The 18,786-nt window shown below is 34.9% G+C and overlaps 1 protein-coding gene across 1 annotated transcript in view; it reads right to left on the bottom strand.

Annotated features, from left to right (window-relative positions):
• LOC142109663 (Fanconi anemia group J protein homolog) overlaps positions 1-18,786 on the bottom strand; it is a 197,299-nt gene that overhangs the window by 4,204 nt on the left and 174,309 nt on the right. The window contains exons 17-18 of the mRNA XM_075193728.1: positions 5,400-5,512; positions 2,239-2,318 (exon numbers count right to left, since the gene is read on the bottom strand). Coding sequence (XP_075049829.1) covers positions 2,239-2,318; positions 5,400-5,512 — 193 coding nt within the window. The remainder of the gene's footprint in view (positions 1-2,238; positions 2,319-5,399; positions 5,513-18,786) is intronic.

The following is an 18,786-nucleotide window of genomic DNA, read 5'->3' as shown; positions in this document are numbered from 1 at the left end:
ACAGATTGTATTTTACTTTATAACTTGCAAAACATATACAGAATGACATGCACTGGAGGTCTGAATTGCGCAAAATGATCATGGATCTGTAAAGTACTCTTTTAATTGTCCAACATTAAAATAAATAAAATAGTGCTTTCTCGCTCTGTGTGTACATATATATATTGGGCACATCCACCACCCGTAAAATCATGGAGGTGTGTACAATCTATAATATAGATAAAATAAGCAAAGGGTTAACTAAAGTATTTATTCCTCACTAAATATACACCATCATACTCTCTATCACCCCTTTGCATCAGACTTCCATATTAGATGGGTGGCAGTTCTATTAACTGAGCAGGCAGAATGTGATTAGCAGGTGTGCAGATATGTAGACATGCTCTATGTGGATTAGTATGTACATATACAGAGTCAGGGCAAGTAATGTCACAGCAGCTCAAGTGACTGCAGTCTCAGCCCTATGACATCTATCAGATCCCATTAGCACATTGTATGAGTGAGACTTTGGTTGCATTGTGGTGGATATTGTAGTATTCAAGAAAATATACTATTAAAAAATACAACTCGCCAAAAATACTAGTCTATATGTACATATATGTATTTTGGTACTGGTAGGCCCAAAAGCACCTTATACATCCAAGGTCATCATGAACAATTAAGGTCATTTAATGATGGTGATATGATTTGCATAATGTATGATCTATCTATTGCATGTTTCCCCATACTGTGTGTGATGAAACATTATCCAGTAAGATACATACAGTCCAACTTTTAAATTGGTAACCAATATAATATAAGACTGCAAAGACTGATATTAGTTTACATGCAGTGCACCTTATTTATAATGCCACCTCAAAAAGTATTCTCTCCAAAAAAAATAATTCAAATATATTTATATGTAATTCTTAGTCAACCTCTTCACAATGCAACCATTACTAATATGTCAGTTTTGGCCATTATTTTAAGTTGGCAGCTTAAAGAGGAAGTTCTGTTGTATTTTATAGAATCAAATAAACGAATAGATTAAATATGATCATGTTTTGCACAAACAAAATAAACATTCACAAACAGAATGTAAGACATTGTTAAAGCTCAATAAAATAAATAAGTCTAGAGATAGATAATTATGTTGAATTATATTTTCATAGTGTGTTGAGCAATGTAATACTAATATGAAGGTACATGAATGCCTGTCGTTGTATGACAAAGTTCCAGTCACTCTCAAAATAAGTTCAATAGCTGCATTTTTATTTTGTACTGTGGAATCTGAGCTCCCCCTACTGGTCATACAGAAGAAGCATTAGAAAAGTCAATTTAATGTTTTATTATTGTTTCCATCTCATTACTTGTCTGCTTGTAACAAATTTTTGGCTACAGTGGCTGAGGATTTACAGATTTGCACTGCAGTTCTGCCTTTCTAAATTAGACTTCTAATGTTTTTAGCTGAGTAACTTAAAACAAAATCATTTACTGCATCTGACAGACACAACACAGTGTATCCCAGTGCTCATTATTGGCTGTACAATGTCTCAAACCCAAAATGGCTGACTTTAATGTTTAAACATGGCTGTAAAAACAAATATAATCATCGAAAAAAAATGGCACTTTATACCACCCTTAAGAACTGTGTCTAAATTTTATGAAACTAAAAATTAAATAAAACAATATTATTTATTCTATAAGAAAAAGCACAATCTTTGCCCTCTCAACAGAACACCTTATAACCAGATATCGGGGAAAAAAGTCTAACATTAAAACATGTTGGCATTGATTTCAGTCTAATACAGGGCCACTGGATTTACATTTAACCCTTTTTACATACAGGGCCACTAGATATACATTTCCATCACCTTACATACTTGATTATTGGAAATAACCCACCGTACATACGGGGGCCCCTAAATTTAACCCACCGTACATACGGGCCCTCTAGATTTAACCCACCGTACATACGGGGCCCCTAAATTTAACCCACTGTACATACGGGCCCTCTAGATTTAACCCACCGTACATACGGGGCCCCTAAATTTAACCCACCGTACATATGGGGCCCCTAGATTTAACCCACCGTACATACGGGGCCCCTAGATTTAACCCACCGTACATACGGGGCCCCTAGATTTACATTTTCACCCTTCAAACCTAGGCAAAACATAATTACTTCAGATTACCCAGAATCTTTAATTGCACGAGAAAATGACAACATAACTGGCTGTGTAGCCATTGTATTCTTACCAGTAATATATTTAGGATTGTTCCTGAAACGGTCATCAACTAAAATGAGGGCACCCCAATCATTCTTATGCCGAATGCACCTGTTAAAAAAAATGAAATAAATTGACTGACACCTGTTTATTAACAGATTAACAATAATGTAATAACTGAATGATAATCTTTATATTGTGTCATTTTACCTGTGTTTTTTTACATGTGTAATTTTACACAATATAAATTGTGTACATTATACAACTGTTAATGATAAAATATACATTAAATGTAAATGAAAAACAACTAACAGATGTTTGACTATATCTGTAACATAATGCACTATTTAAACGCAGATCAATTTTTAAGTTGTTTTGCTGTCATTGTAATCTTCAATATGTCTATTATTTTACATCAACATATTCCACAATGCTTTATAAAGCAAAACAACGATATACATTTATTGAATCAATGTGTGTATCTAACTACCTACTCTCAGGTTTTAAAGAATACTGAATTAGCAACTATTTACCAATGTGCATATGTGTTTACGTAGTGTATAATGTATGGTGGCTAGAAGGGTAAATAATAGAAAAAGAAAAAAGGTCTAAACCGTGTTTACAGGCAGGATTTGTAAAATATGTCACTGTATCAGAGTGTGTGTGTGCTTAATATAATTATTTAAACTAAAACTTCCTACTAAAGGGAAAGCGTAACCGGCTAGAAATGTTACTTTGTTGTGCAGTTTCTGCATGGCAGAGCATTTCTGAATTATCAGGAAAGTGCCAGATTCAAGCCTTTTCTGCTTCTATTGCCATAAATCTGTGTAGACATTTTCCTCCCAAAATGTGACCACTTTCTGTCACTGTCATCATATATCATATTTTGGTGAAAGATATCTTCAAGTAAAAGGTCACTTGTCTTTAGTGCATTTCTTTTCTGTTCATGGCCTTTATGTCACGTTTTATTGAGTGCACTGGGAATAAAGATGTATTGCTATTTTGTTTTTAATTCTTTTTAATTTCACAAACTTCTACGAGCATTGTTCTGCGTTTGTTTCTGGAACTCGGCAAGAGCCTTTAGCCAGGCAGACACACAATGAGAAATCCAATATGCTGTTTGTTATAGTTCAGCGGATTGCATTTAATCAATACTACAAGTGAAATTGAAGAGAAGTGATTTGTATTAAATGAAAGCAGGTTTGCATACAAAGCTCTATAAATAAATGTACAAACTGCATATTAATTATTTACCATGTTCATTGCATATGACATTATCTGCTGCATAAGTTTTATTAGGTTGCCCTGATTAGCTGGCAGCAAGAAAAACATGTGGCCTTTACCACTAAAAATTTTAAGACAGATTTACAAAGATTACTGAGACAGGTATACAATATTATGAAGCAAATGACAATCACAAAATATTTACATTATTGCAACTTCATTAAGCACTTCATTACAAGTTAAATATATATATTGAAATAATAATCAGTTAAACCTTTTACTCCAGGGCACAGGCTTCTAAATTACAGTAGGCTTAGCATATGTGCAATACTGAACCTGTGCGATATAAAATCCATTAGAAGAATATGTGATATAAGCACTGCAAGTTTAGGTTTGAAAGAAAATAAAAACAGCTTTCACGCAAGGTCATGACATGTTATTGTTGAGCAAATGTTATAAAGTATGAGTATCACAGCAAACTCAGCTTAATCTCATAACAGGCTTTTATAATAATGGACAGAGCATGGAGGTCAAGGATGTGCATTATGGGATTTAATACAGGTGTAAATATTGTTAGTGTGTGTGTGTGTGTGTGTGTGTGTGTGTGTATGTGTGTGTGTGTGTGTGTGTATATATATATACATATATATATATATATATATATATATGTATATATATATATATATATATATATATATATATATATATATATATATATTCTTGAACAATCAGTAGAAGAAGGTGAACTCAGAAAATAAATTTGATTTAACAATATTTGTTAATTGTTGGATTGTACACACTCCACAGTAGAGGAGAACTTGCTTTAAAGTGTCTTTCTCAATACTAAAATAATATTGTTTGATTTCCTTTTAAATCATTTACAGTAGAAGAAAATGCATGTTATTTAGAAAATGTCAATATTGCTAAAAGCTATCTAATCAGAGAAAAGTACATGAATGTTTTTAGTATGCTTCTGCTTGCAGAGTGCCTCACATCTTCAGTAGGTACCTCTGTATAACTGCAAATGTAGTTATTGCTGTGTGTCTTCAAAGAGAGCAATAGCAACAGTAATACATTCAGGCGTCAGCAGAAAACTACATTTGCGCAAATACAACAGTGGGTGTGCTCTAATTTTGCAATACATTTGATTTTCAAACTAGTGAAAGTGTCATTGCTTTGTTGAAAGAAAACTAAGCTTTTTTTAAATGTAAGAACAACATTACATAGACATCATCCTTTAAGGCATATGGAAATGGATGTATATGAATTGCTTAGGATGCTGACAACAAGGCCCCTATATACAGTAGGGGTAACAATGACCTATGAAGGTTTTAATGGAAAACTTCATTCAATCAAATCAATTTACAGACAGTGGTGTTGTTCAGTTTCATATTGCGGATCAATCAGTTATAGGAGTGCTCTCACTTTAATCAGTACTCAATAAATAGATATGACTGAGTTTTCTCAAACCAATAATTAGGCTAGGTACACACTACAGTGTTTTCAGCAGATTATCGGGCCAATCAGATGATACTACTACTAATAATAATACTGATTGGCACGATATAACTATTATCGCTCCATAGCACATTAAATCATTGATCCCAGGATCTTCATAGCGTTTACAGAGTCATAATATTTTCAGTCGATTATTAGGACAGATGAAAAGTACAGATCTAAAGGTAAATTGTGTAAAACATGTTTAGCGTGTACACATGAATCGGCATGCTGATCGGGACTTATTTTTTTGTGATCAGTCATTGGTAAAATCGTTATAGATAACACATCCGCAGAAAATTTCTGTAGTGTGTACCCAGCCTAAGGCATAGTGTTTACTCTCTGACGTTTTGCTAAAGATCAGCTGACAATGGGATATAACAATGATGCCAGTGCAATGTATCAAGTATAAACAATAACATAATCATCACAATTATAATCAGAAAATAGAGAAAAGTCACAAGAACTTACCTCCCTAAGGCTTGGTTTAGGGCTCTATATGCTTGTATCTCATACCACTGGCTGCCAGGCAGAAGTCCTCTGCTCTTTGAGTGCTGATCATTATACTTTCTTTTTAGCTCAACCTAAATATTTAAGAAAAAAAAAGAAAAACACAATATTGTAACATTTTTTTTTTAACATGGTCACAATATAAATACCATATATATTATAACATGAGTCAAAACTCTCAATGTTTCGCTGCCTGTGCACTTCTCAAACACACAAACATTAAAAATGCCCCGTAATTCCAAAACCTATGTAATATAATTAGTACTCTGCGTTACCTTACAGACACCTTACACACTCAAGGGGTTAAGTGACCAGCAGAAACTTCAGTTAAAATCCCAAATGGGTTGCTTGTTTATATTGGCATGCTTCCCAGCTGTAAGGAACGTAATATTAATAAAATGCTACGGCTGTTACTCATATTATTTGGAATAGCTAAGCAGACTTAACATCATGGTAATGTACTTCTATTAGCACTCAGAAGATCTAAAGAAAAATGTTTCTTTTCTTTTTTTAACTATGCAGTCTTGAATGTTGACACCCTGCTTTACTTTCTTAGCATGTCACACCTGTAATTGAACTTGTCATACATATCATTGATAGTCCTTTTATCTATTTTGTAGCATTTAGGGAGACATTGCTGAAACGACATCCATGCTCATATAACATCACAGAAGATTAAGCTAGATATTGAGTGCATTAAAAAATGAACAATACTTGAACGTTAAATGTATTACTTAAGGAACCCAAATCGCACATAAATAATGAGCCAGGCTCCAGTCTTTCAAGGAGAAGAGCTAAAATGGTCTGTATCAAACATAATCGATTACCCAAAGCTACAGGAAGCAACCATATTGTCTGATGCAGACCTTACTTGAAATAACAAGCGACTTGATACATGTTGTGTAAAAGAAAATAAATGATGTACTGTAATGTTTTATAATAGGGACTATGTCACCACTTAAGATTTCCAAATTAGAAGCTTGTGACCAAACAGAAAATCTACTCCCTACTATATTATTTAGGTGAATTTGCTAATAAAATCAGGAATTTAGAACAAGCTTCAAATCATATGAAAAGAACATGTCCATTTTGCTTTGTTACTTAGGTTATTTTAGTATAATAGCAATAAAAATTCAAATACAAATTGTACAGCATATATGACTTTATAGTTTGAAATTAATATTACCAACACAATACTGCTAATACTCAGGTGGTATAAGCTGCAAGAAAAAAGTGAAACCTTAATACTATGGTCAGTGACTCGCACTTTTGCAAACATAACATGCACAGTCTATGTAAATGTGTTGGTAAACTATCGAAGGGTTGTATATTGTTTTGTCTTGGTACTTGCACACAGTGTTGAACATGAGAAAACACAGTTTACTATAATTGCCAGCTTGAAACCTAAGTATATAGATACTCATGTACATATATTCCTTGTAGTTCAGTTACAATATAAACCTAACCATAATTACAGAAGATATGTATTTTCAACACCTTATGTAGCAGTGCTTCCAAGTTTTACAATATAAAATGATAGCACTGTAATACAAAACACTGAACAGAAATGTGCTTCTGTCTCTTTTCTTAAACAGCGTGTATTGGTGAATGGCAAGATGACTCTCAATATATTAAGGTACCATTGTAATGAACGGTTTACGTAACATAAGCAATATGCCTAAAACTACCAGAAGGACACCAGCTTCACTCCACCCACGCTTCTACACCACTTTTTTATGTGCCTGTCTTAGCAAATAAATATATGAAAAATGATCATCATGAATATTAAAACTAATTATAAATAACAAACAAAGATAGATTCCTGTTTTGAGGGGAAGAAAAAGATTGTACTATAGCTTACTGCACTTGATTATAGATGTAGATTCTAGAATATGAAATAATTTAACTTTTGTTCATTACAGTGATAAGAATTCAGCTCTGTGAAGATCGAGCAGCAAACATACTTTAGCATAACTGAATCTATGGACAGGTACAAACCAGTATTAAATTGCCAAGATAACCCCATTTCCACCGGCAACAAAGCTAACAGTGCACACTGGCACAGTAACAAGTTATGACAAACATCTCAAATCCCAGATTGCAAAAGTTTGAATTTGCAAACAGAGTTTTATGGGTTTTTTTGAATGAAAAGCTGCGCCGGAAAGCTTTTTTTTCCGGGATTGCTCTTTTGTACAGTGTTAACCTTTTTAAACTGACAGCTGAAGGGACACGCTTCAGGAAAAATACAGGAGACTTCTAACTATTTCTGACAGGTAATTTTCAACATGGGTTGGGGTACAACATTTTATTTTCAGTACCTATGCCCTTTAAAACGACCTGTCAAAATTACAAATTCAAACTTTAAAGCCAGACAGTAAATTGAATTTGATTCTGTAGATGGAATACCTGCCTTTGTCAGATAAAAAGCATTTTGCAGAATGGCACTTTTTTTCTTAAAGAAAAAGGTGGAAGAAAATTTCCTCATAGGCAATGCAACCACCTTTAGAAAATGGTACACTGATTTATACAGCAATATGCCATAAAAGTATGTTCTGGTGTGACAGAACTAGACGTCATAGGACAGTGGGCTGACAAAAAAAAAATAGGTAAAAACAGAAACACAGAATGAAAATAAAGATATACGAAGGGGGACCTACGTAACAGTAAGAATGAAACAAATGCATTATGGTCCATTAAATATATGTAGATACTGAGTGCTGTCTACATAGTCACATACGCTTTAACCCAGCATTGCCTTATATTATAAATGTATACTTATACACAAACTTCATTTTACATACACTTTCATCTGAAAGATTACCAAACAGATGTTGATTGAATATATGTATTACTAGATCAAGGCAATAAATAAAAACAAGACGACCGACAATTTCAAAGCTTAGTAACTAAGCCAAATTGAAAATCTTACTATATACATATGTAGACATCCAATGAGTTATATTTTTCAAAGGGAAATATAATGAAATACACATCAGATTTTCAAAGTACAAATGTGTGTATATTTTATTTATATATATATATATATATATATATATATATATATATATATATATATACACACACACACACATATATCTATATATCTACCACTGGATATATATATTATGCACTTTTTCGCATTACTAAGTCAACATTTTGGTCATTCAACCATTTCCATTCTTAAGGTTTCAGAAAAACTGTCTCCTAAACAATAGAGTGTGTGTATGTATACATTTTTACACTACCACTAACTCAATTATGGGGTAAAATATATACCTTAAAATATTTACTATATATATATATATATATATATATAAAAACTATTTAAAGAGGAAACAACTGGAAAAATACAAACATCATATTAAACATAAGAAAATATACAAGATGTCTCCTCTATGTTTTATGCCTTATATCAGGGGAGGGAGAGGGTGTAGAGGGGAGTAAGAAAGGCACAAATACTACCAAAGATATTGCTAATAAGTATACATGGAACCTGACTAGGAACAACTAAACAAAATGTAATATTTATATGTTTTTCAAAAATCTGTGGACCAATGTATGCACATTAGTGCAATTTAATTAAATTACCTATTTTCATTGATTTACCTAGGTTTACCTCCTTGCATGTAAAAACACATCTTAACAGCCATATCATAGACATTAGAAAGTCTTTCTTTGAGCCTCTATCAGTAAGGGGGTTAGAAAGACTGCTAATTATTATTGAGTGACAAGACAAATAAAGGTCATCAAATGTAAACTTTTCCACTTAAATAAGCAAAGAGGATGTTACATCTTGCAAAGATCATGTTGTAGCACGATAGATTTATGTGGATTGCTGTGGGTTAAACATTCATTAGATTTCTGGCAAAGGTATATTGGGAAAAGAGAAACCTCACGTCAGTTTAATGCAATCAGAATCTATTTCATTGTATAACTTCACATTAGCAGGCATCAAATAAACGCCCAATTCAAAATGACAGGTTGCATATGTGAAAAAGCCACTCTCCCCTGCTAGCAAATATTCACAATGTGCAGGAAACCACAGGCTAGGGATTAGTTAAAATGTCAGAAGACAGCCTTTTACCTGATCATCCTTAAAAATATACTCTTAGCTATCAGGCATGCTTTACAGACAAAGAGCTTCAGCAAGCAAGCAGCATACAGCCTGTGGCAAGCTCTGCCATCTTGTAGCTGTCAGAGAGATTTAGACTTTGATCTATCTAGGAGGTTGTGAACACACTGTACTCATATTAGTGTACGTCTAACAGCATTATACCTGTTAGCCATAATTTGCTTTACGCATAATTAGGCAAATATTGCATGCTTGCATACTTTTTTGCACCAAATTGTATAAACATCTTGATTTGTTTACATTTTTAAAGTAGAACAATAAACTGACAGCTTTAAATGGAACATATATAAATATGCATCAGTAAACAAATAAAGTTGTTTGTATTTTACATTGTGTGTATAAACTGGAATATTATGGCCATAACGGCATTAAAACAAAGGTATTATGTTCTTTTTATTTATTTTATAGCATGACAAATTAAATTCCATTGCTAGCACTAAAACTTTTCTACATGCCACAACTTGAAAGTGCCATTATATTTTTATGTCAGTTTTTCATAATTTACACTTGTAAGTGAGGGAAAAAGTTAAGTGAGGGATATCAGGAAGCTTTAGTATAATCAAGCAATTGCTATTGTAGTACTACCTGAGTAGTGAAAGTACAATTATAAACAACTGTTAAATATATTCTTATCTGTGATGCTTAGCAAGCTCATCACTTTACATTTAATTATTTCACATTTGTTCATATACTGTGTTTAAGCAATACCTACAGCCTCTCAGGTTTACTCCCACAGTCCAGAAACACACTGGTAGGTTAATTGGCTTCCGACAAAATGCATTTTAACACATATGTTTTTATTATTTAGCTTAATACTACATAATTTGCATAAAATATTTCACTTCTACATTTCTAAACTGTAGTATATGAGTAACATTATTTTGATGGAGTCATAGGTAGATCTGTTTACAGTGTAGTGAAGTAAATATAAATAGTGCACATTCCATACATGTTCCATTATGTCTCTTCCATATACTGTTTTTTAGCAGAAAATAAAGAGAACATCCTTATGATTGACGAGTATTTTTAATTTGTCAAATACTTCTTTTAAAATGATTTACTGCTGTTTTATACCTACTTCATTATAACATGTTTTTTTCTACCAGTGTTGCTACAAATACATAAACATTTAATCACATTTCTACATGAGACCTTTTTCTCCCAAAAAAACTTGAACAACATGCATGGCTTCAGATAAAAACAATATGCCAAGATAGATCTTGAAGATGTGTAACTGAAAGTATCCTTAGGGTCTAATAGGAAAAAATAAATAACCAATTATTTAAAATAAAGTAATTTTTGCTGCAGGAAGCTGTGTAAATCAGTGTTTCTCAAACCCAGTCCTCAGGACCCCTAACAGTGCCTGTTTTCCATATGAAAAGGGAAATAATTATACCACCTGTGGATCAGTCAGTAACGAATACACCTGTGCTAAAGCAGGGAGATATGGAAAACATGCACTGTTAGGGGTCCTGAGGACCAGGTTTAAGAAACACTGGTCTAAACGATACTGCAATATCCACTACAAGGCAATAAAATAATAGTGTGAACAGCCCTCTGATGAAACCGCTAAATGTATTGGAGAAACGTATCACCCATTTGCTGCAGATTTGTCAGCTATTCATTCATGCTGTGAATCTCCATTCCAAAGCCCGTCTAATGGACTGTGATCTGATGAGTGTGGAGGCCATTGGTCTGCAATGTACTCATTGTCATGTTCATGGAACCAACTTGAGATGACATTGTGCGTTATTCTGCTGAAAGTAGCCATTAGAAGATGGGTAGACTGTGACCATAAAGGAATGCATGTGGGTTGATGGGAGTGGAAACCAATTAGGTCTTCTGCTGCTCTAGCCCGTTCTCTTCAAGGTTTGATGTGCTGTGTGCATACTACTGTTATAATGCATGGTTATTTGTCTTACTGTCTCCTTCCTGTCAGCTTGAACCAGTCTGGCCATTCTCCTCAGATTTCTCTCATTAGCAAGGTGTTTTCGCCCACAGCACTTTCTCTGTAAACTCTAGAGACTGTTGTGCGTGAAAATTCCATGAGATCAGCAGCTTCTGAGCTACACACGTCATCCCTTCTAGCACCAACAATAATTCCAAAGTCCCTTAGATCACATTTGTTCCCCATTCTGGTGTCTGAACAACAACTGAACCTCCTGGCTATGTGTGCATGCTTTTATGCATTGTGTAAGCTCACCTCATAGGGTCTTTTTTGACATTGGATGTATAATTTTCACAAATTGGTCCATTCTGCAGAGACTTTACCGTCAACTCCTGATACCTTTCCAGATAAGCTTTAATTTTATCTAATTAAGTACCCAGTTTTGTAGGGTTTTTACTCTTTTTATAAACACTTATTTCAAATACTGCACAATGAATGCTCTCTTTTTTGTCTCTAACACATACATAAATACATGCATATATAGTATATGATTACAGCTTCACTCACCTAAGATTTCTTCAGTCTACTCTTCTATGACTTCTGATCTATAATTTACAGTAGGGAGCGCATCATTTAATATTTTATTGAAAATTAAAAATTTAGTTTTTGGGTGTTTTTTTTGCTTCTTAGAGACAACTGACTTCTGGATAGGAGATCCCATATTTGTGTACTTTACATCTTAATTATTAAGACTATTTAGAACATATTTTTCCAGGAAGAAATACATTTTCAAGTATGTCTTGAATATAGGCTTTTATACAGGACACAGAATGCTGAAGGTTCTTCTTATATACTTATATTTTGAACTATAATGAGTGCATTATTCCTTTTCATGGAGGAGTAGTAGTTTTTTGAAACATACATTTACTACTTTATATTACTATATTGTGTGTATATTCACTTTTAATTAAACAATGTGAAGCTGTCACAAAGCTGTGCTGGTCTTTGGCTCTCTCTAACACCTTATAGGAGCCAGGCCAGATGCAGAGAGAGCTGAGCACCTAGAGGACACTCACATAAACACGTGGAGAACATTCAAACTCCACTCAGATAGGGTCATGCTAGGATTCAAACTCATGACCACAGTACTGTGATGCAGCAATGCACCCTGAGCTAAATGACAATATACATTGCAGATTACTGTCCAAACATTAAAATATAACAGTAAAAAATAGTAGTATATGCAAGTCACCAGAGGTTGTTGTACTACGAACAAAGTGTTTGAACTGAAGGTTTAGCTCACACAAATGGCATCATACATGCATTCCTTTCTGCACTGCAAGCTTTGGGCCCCATAGCTTACCAAATTGTACAACTGTGTCATTGGACAAAAGTGCCAACAGTTTAAATGCAGTGGTACTCTGACCTTAAAAAATATAAATCATTTTAGTTAATCTCACAAGCTAATAGCATCCAACCAGTCAGCAATCTTGTTTTTTTAGGCAAAATTGCAGATAACTGCAACTAAGCAAAAGAAAAAGAATTGTGTCAAAAGAAGCTGCATATGTATAAGTAATCAAGAACAGCTTATTTTATTTACATTTTGTAGTTATGGAAGGTGAAACCGCTGCTGAAATTTAATGCAATGGCTTACATAAAAGCAGCAGCACAAGAATAAACTAATGTCAGTAAAGGTAACCACTAAACATAGAGTTAAGGTGACCAAAACATTTCTGTCTTATAAACAACTATTTCAAACTAAAACAGGACATTACCATCCTAATCAAACGAATCCCTTAATATCATGTATTCCTTCCTACTGGCGATTTATTTGCATTATATTAATCTACAGTTGTCAGAATTAGCATTAATTTCCCCATTTCCAACAATTACACTTTTGAGTTGCCAGCTGTAATTAACTCTGTAAGGTCAAAGAAGGTTAACTCTGTTCTCAATGAACTACAAGGTACTAAGATGGTCACTAATTTGAGTGTAAACTACTGTCAATGAAATGTACTTTGAGCAAGTAGGATGAATGAGGTTTGGGTATGTAGTGCCACGTATCTAATGTACACTTCTATACGAATAAAAGTATGTCTGCAGCTGGGCAATTCCAGTACTCCATTCTGTGCACATGAAAAGACCAGAAACAGTGAACATGCGTTACGGATGTACTTTACATACTTACAGGACTTGTTTAGCTGAATTGATGAATTAAAAATGTATATAAAGCTCACACAAAGCGCATGTTCGCTTTTGAAGTTATGAGGTCTCCATTCATTGTAACGAATAAAATAGTCCTACTCAACATATGAAAAAAGGCACAGCACTGTACTTCCCCAGTCCAAAAGTAGGAATATATGTACATCACTACCTGAAAATTGCAATCTAGTTACTTAAGGGATATATATGCCAAGAACATGACAGTAACAATCTTAAAGATCCATCTTCTGCAGGTAGATTAAGCAGCTCTAAAATAGTCCCACAATTCCCATTTAGTACATGTATTTCAAAATATATATTTTTTTAAGGTGCACCCCCCTCCATTTAATGCAAATTTTAAACACACCATCACTTTTTTGACTCTCTGGGATACCAAGCTTACAAAAATATATGGGTCTATGGGACACCAATACAGTTTTGGGATCTGTATGTAGGCTCTGCTGGTGAAATTAGGTGGAAACTAAACATATGTGTTATTAATATACTTTTAATATATATGATCGTTTTAGCCATTTGATTTAATGTGTTGTACATAAACAAGTACAACATTTTTTTTTATTTATGAAATCATGCCCTAAGACCAGATATAAAGTTTACTTCAAATGAGAAACAAATGAAAAACAGAACTTCGCTTGAAAAAATTATATTTACACATAAAGTGTAAAGTGGAATGTGGCCTAAAGCAATGTATATCGATATTGTTCTGGTCTGTTGGCAGGTGTATATGGCTACCAATTTCTGCATCTTTCCTGAGCCAATCTAATAATGTTCAGTGCGAGAAGGTTTAAATCTGGACACAGACATATGCATAGTATGTTACTATGAACAATCAGACTAGAAAGCTAGATTTAAGCATAATTTATTAACATGAATTAACTTATGGATCCATTCAGATTGCATATTTCACCACCTATTTTATTTAATTATTATAATGGATATACATTCTTTTAATTCATCTGGCAATTCAGTTACTGCCCCATTTGGACACTAATGTATCTATCACAGTTTCTCTATAGCAGTGCTCTATTTAATTAATGTTTTTCTGAATATACGTCTGGAAAAGTACATGCATTTCTCTGTTTCCTGTTATATACAAATACAACTTTTACCTCAATAAATATCAGGCAATTTTAATGAATATGAACTCATGTGACGCAATATTTGGAAGAATTTTTGGAAGGCAGAGGTGTATAAATGGGAAAATCTGATTGCAATATTTTCATATGTATTGCATCAGTAAAGTAGTCAGTATGTTAAACAAGAGTTTGCAAATTACAAGAGTCAAACAAATGTCTTTACTTTATTACTTCACTGCTTTCAAGGCACTTACTAACAGATTACCAAATAATAGAAATAATAAATATGGCTTCATATACTCTACAACAAAAACTGTAGCTGGGGTTGGTAAAAGCTATTAAAAACCAGGAGTGTTAGAACACTAGTTCTAGAATGTACTGTACCTCATTTGCAGAGGTTTCCAGAAAGCCTGCCTTTTTAATTCAATATGCTGAATTACTGCACAGCTTTAATAATCTTTAAAAGGGAAAAACTGTGCATGTCAAAACTATGCAAATGTTAATAAGTTGTACTTGAGAAATTTAATTTACAGGCATTTTGTTAGCAATGTAAAGTAACAACAGAGGCAGCACTACTATTGGGACCACCAAAATGTTTCTTTATAATGAGGTGCCTGGATAAAGTACATTTCAATAGAGACAATTGTTGACAGATGTGCTTCTCTTCTGAGCAAAGTGCTTTCACACATCATTAGTTCCTATCTACATCCAAATATTGATAATGAAACACAAAAATATATTATAGGATGTTCAAAGAACTTACCAGTTCAAAGCACATTTTAGAAATAATATTGCATAGAGATTAACTCTTCTTGTCTATGTTGGGTGGCTAAAGTCTATAGAGTTGGGATGTTTTATCTCACTGTTTATATTCAGCTTGCTATTTTCCATGGGTAAGTGGGGTTAATCTGTTACTGCTCTTACTCGTGGGAACAGCATCGTTTTATTTGTTTTATTCTTACTAAATATGGTATATCTTCATCTCCTTAATGTTATAATTCAGCATACCTGTACTTAATTAGAAAGTAACTTAACATTTTCTATTACTTATAGTGGTTAAAGTACAGACCTTCTATGCTGTTTTTACCAATGAAAGCAATTATTCTGGCCATTGTAACTTCCACTATATTTTACACAAATATAACATAAAACCATATTGTAGGTCAGTGGTGGGCAACAAGTGGGCCTCCACCTGCAGACCCGAACTGACTTATTCTCTGCTTTCTTATAATGAAGAGACTAAGACTGAACAGGAGCAGCTGGATTGTGTGTCATGTGACAACCTCTGTACATAGCAGGGAGGTCACACAACACAACCAATCAGAGGAGGAATGTACAATGGTGCATTCAGCATTATGTGCTCTCCCTTCTTCCATTGAGGGCTCTACCTGTGTAGGTTTTTTTAGGCATGTTAGGCTGAGTGCCATGTGAGGGGCATTTGGGCAAATTGAGGGGAATGTGAGTGGCATGTGTGGAAAAACTTTGTTGCCTGTGAGTTCATGTAAGGAGGTCTGAGTGACATGGGGTATTTAGGAAGGTTTTAAAGTACATGTATGTGTTAATTTTGGAGCTAACAGGGGCATTTTGGGATGTGATGTGGGGGTGAAAAGGTAATTTTGGGGATTTTTTTGTATTCTTTAAATTAACTGTAATGTGCACCCATTTTGGATTACCCATCGCTGTTGTAGGTGTTATGTACAGGAATATGGCAATATATTATATACTTATTAACAACAAGCTTTTCTGTGAGGAACTTCATATCTTAGTCTGACCATGACTAATAAAAAAAAATGTAAAGGCTTTTCCACCTTCAGATAACTTAATTACTGAATTATGCATGCTCTCCTGCAACATTGACATTTTTTGCTTCTAGCTTACTTCGGTGCTTTACAGCTATATATTAATTTAATCAAGTATAGCTCTTTTCGTTGCCATGGAATACGACCCAATTGTTTTCTAAGGACAGACAGAGTACAGCAGAGATTTGATGTACCCCAAGTCAGCAAAAATAAACACCTCTGAGTATATCAATACATGAGTAAAAGCTACACAAGAGAAAGCAATGTATAGTATTTACTAAAATCTGCATGACGTGTGCGAAGAGGTGCTTAGCGCTGCAGGACTTACCCGGACATAGGAGCACGGATAGGGGATCTCTTGTCGTCTTCCAGGCCCTGGAATAAGCAAATTTGTGGAGACTCACTTTGCTCCAATCAGAGGCCACAGTGGCGAGTGAACTATGGATCACCCTGAGCAGTTTGAATTTGGGCAATCAGGTGAGCCAATCAGGGCCTGTTGCGCCATGGCCCTGTCCCCTCACAACGGCTTATATTCAGCCATTGCAAGCAGCAAAGCCAGTCTACTGGCAGAGAGACAGCACAGCGGAGCTCCGTCAAGAACACATCAAGTGAAAATAGAGAATTGGAAACGAGTGGTGAGGATTGAGAAGGGCCCAAGAAGACTGAGGCTAAGAGTCTGTGCCCACATATTAATCAGGCACTAGGCCTGTGGTAACAGTTAAGGCACAAGACCTATGAGCTGATAGGAGTTTAGTACCAGTACATTCAAAGACTGCGCCCGCTCCATTCCCACCATTTCTCCAGTGCCCATTTTGCAAATTTCCACGTATTTTCCTGTGTCCTGTGGTGCTTCACGCTGCAGTCAAGCCCCATTAAAGGAAGGCTGCTCTATGCCCTCTTTTCCTTAGGATCCTCAGTCAGGCCCCACATCAAAGGTAGGCTGTGGTAACTCCTGTTTTCCTATATTGTATGATGGCATTGCATTGTTTCGCATTGTATTGCCTGTAGTACTTTGAGTGGTGTTAGATTTAGTCAGGGAAGTGCACTACACCTAGTATAAGTTGTTAGTTGTGCAGGATAGTGACCACTTACTTGTTTTTAGGGTCATTGAGCCTTGTTTGACTAGTGTGCTTGGCATACACTACTTGTGTTAGAAGTATAGCAGACTGTGGGTGAAAATATTGTGTGCGTCATTTGCAGGCACTGTAGCAAAGAGCAGCGATCCACGATTAAGGGGAGCCCGGTGCAATCCACAGTGAGTAGGACGGACCTGTGTTGTGACACTACTGGCTAGTACTCACAGCTGTGCAAGTAAGATTTCTGTGCGGGGAAGACTCCCGTGATGGGCACCTGTAGATGCCCATGCTCAGGATAGCATAACAGGGAAAGAAGCAAAGGTGCCTTACCTCAGCTATATATCTTGAACACAACCAGTCCAGACCACCCCAGAGCTTCATCTGTTTTCTCTTTGCATGTGTGAAGATCCTGCATCTGGGATCCCTGGTGACAGATTGGCAATTCTCCAAAGGTTGGTGCGTCGAATGAGGTAGAACCCCTTACACATGTACAAGTCAATCCATTAAACACGAAAGTTAAAACAACTCCTCATTGCAAACAGTATTATTTTGAAATTGAAATAATTACCAGAAAGTTTTAAGAAATACTGTATATAGTAAAGCATTTGATTCCACCATTGTGAAAAACCCCCCACATCAAAACATAAACTGTACACGAGTGACTTCCAGTAGGTTTCCCTACAGCCTCCGGCGTTTTAAGATTTTAGTGCAGCCATAATTGAAAAGTGCTGCCGGGACTACTTACAGGAGAGCATTCCCATTGTCATTGGTGGCAGTGATGGTCGAAGCTCATTTAAATCCATCAGGCTGTTTGTGCTAACTGCAAGACAGGCAACCAGAATCACTGACAATGAGAGGAAGGCACTCACCTTTAGTAAGGTATGCAAAACGAACGTAATGCGCGTTTTTTTAAAAAAAAAAATGTATGTAATTCGTACATACGTATGTCCGTATTCAACTACAAGCGGATCTGAAGAAACGTCTTTTGTTGAATACGGGTGTAGAAACGCTCCTGCATACACGAAACTTGCTGTATTGAGACAGACACAGCACACTGCATGATACAATATATGTGTGGACTATAAAGTCCCATCAGAACGCACAGAAAAATAAAAGTATTAAATTATTGTCCCCTGTTAATAATATAGTCATTA

Source organism: Mixophyes fleayi (assembly GCF_038048845.1).
Source record: "Mixophyes fleayi isolate aMixFle1 chromosome 2 unlocalized genomic scaffold, aMixFle1.hap1 SUPER_2_unloc_6, whole genome shotgun sequence".
Classification (NCBI taxonomy): Eukaryota; Metazoa; Chordata; class Amphibia; order Anura; family Limnodynastidae; genus Mixophyes; species Mixophyes fleayi.
The sequence above is the reverse complement of the archived record's forward strand: the minus strand, read 5'-3'. Positions and strand labels throughout refer to the sequence as shown.